The following is a 6,856-nucleotide window of genomic DNA, read 5'->3' as shown; positions in this document are numbered from 1 at the left end:
CTCTCTCTCTCTCTCTCTCTCTCTCTCTCTCTCTCTCTCTCTCTCTCTCAACTCGTATCAGTACATATTTCAAAGCAAGAAAATAACCATCTTTTCTCGGTTTACCAATATCTTTTAGGTAAAAAGAAAGGCAAAAAGATTAATAATAAACGTCAAGAGCAATCCAAGTGGCATCTTTCGTGCGAACGTTAGTTAATTGCGTTCGGCAAATAGGAGAGAGAACGGTAGTTTCGCTAGGAAATAAGAAATGGGGAAAGACGATAACGGGAAAAAGGATACCTAAGGACGGGCTCTCGTCATCGGGCGTGAGGCCAATGCTTGGTTCCGTGCTGCTGCCGCAATCCCCAATGCCTCCGCCGCTTCTGTTCCCGACGCAGCCACCACCACCGCCGCTGCCGCTGCTGCTGCCGCCACCACCAACACCACTACCGTTGCCACCGCCGTCACCTTCGCTCTCTGCGTCGTGCTCGTCGTACTCTGAGAGCACCTTGTCCAACAGCTCGATCGATCGTTGTACATCGTCACCTCTGGAACAAACGTAATGTTTGATTCTATAGAGATTATAACCGCTCTGTAAACAGTGCGGACTATTTCAACTCCAAAAGGAGGAAAAGTTTCACTTTCGTAAGAGAAACAAATAATAATTGTCACTTGTCTTTTTGATGAGTATGCAGTAGAATATAAATAGAACGTAACATCCAAAACACATCCAAAACTTGCATAGAAGCTTTGCATAATTTTTTTTGTTAAATTTAAGGAATTATAATTCTACTTTCTTTTTATATTTTTACTTCTTTTGACGTAAATCATCGCTATCGTGGGCAAAGTTATTACGTCACCTGCTCCCTCTTATTTTATTATAGCCAATACCTACACGAACTTCACTTTCGTAAACGATAACCGATAAGCATCAAAATAATTTTACAATGGTGATGCAAACTATCTTATGGGAGCAATTAAAAAGTCACAGTTTAATTAAAAAAAGAATGTGGGTCATATTAATCCTGAAATGCACACGTCACGAAACAAACGCGTACTTTTAAATTAAAACAGCAAATACAGGGCAGTACCCTAGAGTGCCCATCTCCTCGACTTTCATTATAAAATACATTTTTTCATTACGAGCACAAAAAAGTTCATATTTAAACATTTTTTTTTAATTTTATATATATTTTACAATTTATATGCATCTTTTATTTACAATTACATTTTAGAAATTTTTCCGTATAAAAATTGTAACATTAGAACTGAGTATTCTCCTAGACCAATTTGGCACCTATTTTTATGTTTGCGATTAATAAAGCGTTATTATTACCATATATTATTTGCATTATTTATATGTAAGATCTTATTAACATATTTTTGATATTTTTTATAACTAGCAAAATAAAATTTTACTTAATTTTTTATTGCAATTTAACAATAGTTTTGTGCATAATTTCACTATTCATGTGTATTACTCTTTTTCATTGCTATGGTAGACAAATAATCGATTACTTTTGAAGCGAATATGAAATAAGACATGAAAAACATATTTTCAAAAATTGAATGGTTTTAAGAATATTTTACAATAATGATAAAAAATCTTTGTTTAATAAACAATTATTTATTTTGAAAAAAATTAAAACAATTTTTGAATTATTACTATTACAAAGTATTCTTAAAACTACTCAACTTTTATTGAAAAAGTTTTTCCCATTTTTTATAGTTTTCATGATTATTCGTTTCAAAGATTTCGGATTTCGAAAAACCAATTTTTGTCAAAGAACTGTTTCATTCTCTGAGTGCAAAAGTGCATATGAGAACATATATTCTTCTTATATGTTCTCATATGCACTTTTAATATATATGTTTTTTTTATCTAGATAACAATTTATTAAAAGCGAAGGGAACATGTCCGTTTGTTTAGTTATAAATGCCAAATTGATGACTTCGATAGTTCGAGGTAAAAATAAAAATAAATTATTTAAATGTAAATAAATTGATTAATTTTTTGTAAATGAAATTTTTCAAGTAATAAAATATTAGAGAAAATATTAAACAGTACAAAAATTTACAGAAGTTATAAAAAGTTATAAAAATTTTTTAATTAGTTAGCAGAGCCAAAATAGCGCCGTCGATGGTTTTTATAATTAAAAATATTAGTTACACAATATATTGCGTAAGTCTTAACGGAGTTACTACGAACGTTATATACTATTAAATTCATAACATCAAATTACACCCACACTTGAGTTATTTTTAATTATTTCTGTACATCGTTATTGCTTCTACTCAATATGTCATTAATTTAATTAAAACAATGTTTAAACAATTTTTTAATTCAAGACAGAAGTCGAAACGTTTGTAAATTAAATACACATGTAAATTAACGACACAATATAACGATGGAAAATTATTTGCGCCAAAAAAAACCAATGTTGGCTTTCATGTTTTTTAATTGTTTCAACAATTTGAATAAGCAAAGTTTTTAATATATTTTGAAAATCCTTTGAAATCTTATTTAATCCTATTATTTAATCCTTTCCAATTCATTTGAAAAAGAATAGTATAAAAATCGATATAAAAAATGATTATCTTAATATTTCTAATATTCTTGACGTTAAAATAATTACTTTTTATATGAACATTATTCTTTTCCAAATTAATTAAAAAATAATGAAATTGAATGAGACACATTTCAGTGTTGGAAACTTCACATTAAGTATGTATCATATACACCATAATTCAGAAATTATCCAATTATTGAATCTCATATCTATGACATCTTTTTTGTTCACGAGATTATAAGCTCCATCATACGTAATTCATTTTATCGAGATCCAATATTCCATATAATTAGTGCGGAGTTCTTTATACTATCAGTTATATTTGAGTAATTGCTATGCGAAAGTAATACATGTCGGACTTTTCATAGTTTTAGTTAATTTGACGACACTTTCCGATTTTATTATTTAAAATATTTATATTTTGTGATTATATTTATCACAATATTTTTTATTAAATTAAATTTTAAACAATTCTCTTTTATACGAGCTATAGTTGACTAATAGCTTAATATTCGCCAAAGACATGATTTTTTACATATGTTTGGATATACGTCCCCTGGATTTAAGACGCTGTACAATTTCATTTAGCATAAGAAATCGCATTGAGAAAACTCCACATTAACATGGACAACATGGTCTATCGAACGTATTCACCCTTTTAGTCAGAGCAACGGAATTGTGTCACTATTGTTCACAGCCTCCTTTCAATACGTGAGCAATTCTGGGCCAGAAGCTGTGTCAACTATGAACACCCGTCCAATCAGAGCGCATAAAAATCATTAGAAGGATGAATCCCCGAAAGTGAGTTTCGTGTCTCTGACGTTAATCCGGGAGATTAAATTAATCAATCGCCGTGTTTGCCGGCTTCATTGTCGGGAGCGTCAATTACGATGCTCTGTCGTTCGCCGTTCTCCCTGAGACTCTGCTTGTGGACATTATCACAGTTCGTTGGGAAAGAGCGGACCAAAATTTCTCAGTAATTAGCGTTGTTTACGTATGGCGACGTCGATGTGTAGCATTCTTCGTTAATCAAAATCAACTTCGTCACTGGAAATCCAATCGCGACACGGCCTTGGTGCTAGCTAACTCTCATGTTAGTTAACTGTCTATTATATTAGTTAGAACACTCTCCGCAAGTCTCCATATTTCGCAAGATATCTCGTCTCGTTGAGCCTGTTCTCAACGATGAGATGCTGAAAGTTCGATGACTCAGCAATGGTTCGTTAACTCAATCAATTTATACTGATTTAATGAAGCTAAGACGAAGGGCTTATGCAAATATCTCTGCTCGTAAACAACGAATGACATTATGATATCATATGCACCTATAATATAGACTTACTTAATGACTTGTCTTGTTCGTACATATCGTTGCCAACTATAGGGAGGAGGATAGTCTGCGAAATTATGAAATATTTTATGTTAATTTTTTTTACTACTTTTTTAATTATCTATAATAATTGCAAATGTCGAAACTCTCCATTACTTTTTCTTACAAATTCATACACTAATTTATCTAGATTATCGCCAATGTCCTTCAAATCCGTACGGATATATCAAGTGTACAATTTAATTTTTGGCCCCTACACTTAATCGATTACAGCAGTTATTCAAATTAAAATTATTTTTTCACCGTATAGTCTTTTCACCGTATCGATTTAAAGCGTCCTTTCCTAAATCCTTCAGTTTTGAAACGAGATATAATAGTGATAGCTGTGATACAATCTCAAAACAGCAGTGAAAGCAATGTTGTTCAAAAAGCAGCATTTAAGGCCTCCTTTTTGCATTTAAATTGAAGAAAAATGCTGATGAGGCTAAGAAAATGATTTGCGGCCTTAGGTAAATGCTGTATCTTATAATATGTATAAAAAGTGGTTTCAAAATATGTGGTTTCAAAAGTTTCGGGATGATAATTTCAATCTCCAAGATAAAGAATGTTCTGGACAATCAAACAAAATTGAAGATGAAAAATTAAAATTAAAAGCTTTTAGAAGCAAATTCTTGTCAGAAGAAGATTAAAAGATTGAAAGATTATTCCTTTTTATGTAAATTGTAAATAAATATTTTCGTTAAAAAAGCCGAAAATTAAGTTGTATCTATCTAATAATATGGCCAAATTATTTCCATAACCATATGTTTTTAATCTTCTCAGCGTAGAAAAATAACGCTCCGCTGTTCACGATGAGGACGAGATCGTCAATATTAGTCGAATTAATTTCATAAACTCAGACAATGTATTTTCATCGCCATCATCGCCATCATCGATATTGCATCGAGAGAAATAAATAATCATTTATTTTGTCGATATATGACTAAAACTTTCTTACTTTTTCATTAAAAAAATATGATGTCTTAATCAAAATTTAATTAGAATAGCTTACTTATATGAAACAATACTTATATGAAACAAATACAATGATCAAGGAGTCAAATATCCGATGAGCTAGATAAAAAACCTATCAAAAGATCATTGCATCAAATTATTTCATAATCAATTATACATTGCTTAAATTATTTTAGTGAAATAATATGAATCTTAGAATAATTAAAATGACATTCACTGTAAAACCTCGATTGTCATCTCTTTTGTCTGCATCTCTTTTGTCAGCATCAATTTATTTTGCTAATTATCCGATAAGCATCCCTCTTGAGATTTCATCAACATCGAGCTTATTTCGGAACAGACTTGGTCAGCTAACACACTTACGAATATAATAGACTGTTCCTCTATTTATACTGTAGCAATTTAAGCTCGTAGATGATTACGTAGATTATTGAAGCGTGGCCACACAATCCCCAAACATATTGTAAACTGTACTGTTCGCCGGGAACGATGCGATGATTCGGGGCGCGTCGTTACAAACTATGTAATATAAGTTATAATTCACAAATTTAATTTTATTTCATATAACATTTTCAATTAACAATTTCAAACCTTTGACCGATGATATATTCTCTCTATTTGGCGTAACAAAAATTAAAATACATACAATATAATTGTCGCCTGTAATAGTACGCATAAAAATTTACACTGAGGACTATAATTGGATGTATCAAGTTAGCGCGTTAAAGAACATCTCGCGCAGTCAAGAATTTTTTGGGGCATTAAATCTGACAGTCCTGTTTTGTTTCAGCTGACAGAAATTCTATCTCAAAGAAATTCTTGGTTGCTGTTTGCCGAAAGTGAATTCCGCGTCTGGAATAATAAGGTCATAGTATCTATTATGTATGCAAGGAAAACCAAAGCAGGAGGGTTTCGTTAAGTCGATCTCCGGGATAAGAAGCTGAAAGAGTTTGCACTTTCGGAATTAATTCGCATAATCCGGCGCACCTTCTTCCGTCTATCCTCTGGCTAGTTAGTCTTGCACGACTAATTCCACTTCTCTCTCTCTTCTTGCTCCGTAAGCACGCGAAACAAGCAGCTTACTGAATTTGCATTTGATCGCGGCTGAGATAAGTGCATCTTGTGGATCTCATTGGTAAAGTAACTGGAAGAGTAACTCTTATTATAAGAATCGAACAAAAACACTATCACAATCTTTTAATTTTACTCCTTTTCTTAAAAGACATTTATAATATTAACTGGAACGAGTGCTTTCACTTTTATTTGTTGAAAGAAATGCAGAAAAACTATGCATGAATAGAGACTCAAGTCAAGTTCTAATAGAATACAATTAAACAAAAGCAATTTTTTTTCAAACTCAACAAAGAAAATAAGAACCATTCACGTAGATTTTTAATACTGAATATTCCGATCTCACAATTAAAATAATAATTATTTACATAGATTTTTAATACTGAATATAATTCCAATCTCAAAATTGCTTAACCGTGTTATAATTTTGACAAAGTTTACGAGTTATAATAAATAGATAATATACAGAATTATACATGCGTGGATCGTTTGATAAGTTTGGTAAATTTCCATGAAATGGCGCTACAATCCATTTGATGACGCGACATCTCGAAAGATCCACTCTTCGAATCCCTTCAGGCCAAATTTCAGTCAAAAAAGACGCATAGTTCACGTTTAGTAGTCATTTGAAGCGAGATTGGCGCGCAAAAAAGTGCTCTTCCATCAAGACAACGCGCCGTCCCACAAGTTGACCGTTGCAATGACAAAACTACAAATTAGGCTATGAATTGATTCCTCATCCACCCTATTCTCCGGATTTGGCCCCGCGTGACTTCTTTCTGTTCCCAAACTTAAAAACTTGGCTCGGTGGGAAGAAATTCTCGTCAAATGAGGAAGTCATTGTCGCCGTCAATGAGTATTTTGCAGACTTTGAGACAGCCTACTTCAAATG

At 32.2% G+C, this 6,856-nt stretch overlaps 1 protein-coding gene across 1 annotated transcript in view; it reads right to left on the bottom strand.

The window, feature by feature from the left end:
- LOC105620161 overlaps nt 1-6,856 on the bottom strand; it is an 81,231-nt gene that overhangs the window by 39,847 nt on the left and 34,528 nt on the right. Inside the window, 1 exon segment of the mRNA XM_012201666.1 lies at nt 280-527. Within this exon segment, the coding sequence (XP_012057056.1) occupies nt 280-527 (248 nt within the window).

Source organism: Atta cephalotes (assembly GCF_000143395.1).
Source record: "Atta cephalotes unplaced genomic scaffold scaffold00024, whole genome shotgun sequence".
NCBI lineage: Eukaryota > Metazoa > Arthropoda > Insecta > Hymenoptera > Formicidae > Atta > Atta cephalotes.
The sequence above is the reverse complement of the archived record's forward strand: the minus strand, read 5'-3'. Positions and strand labels throughout refer to the sequence as shown.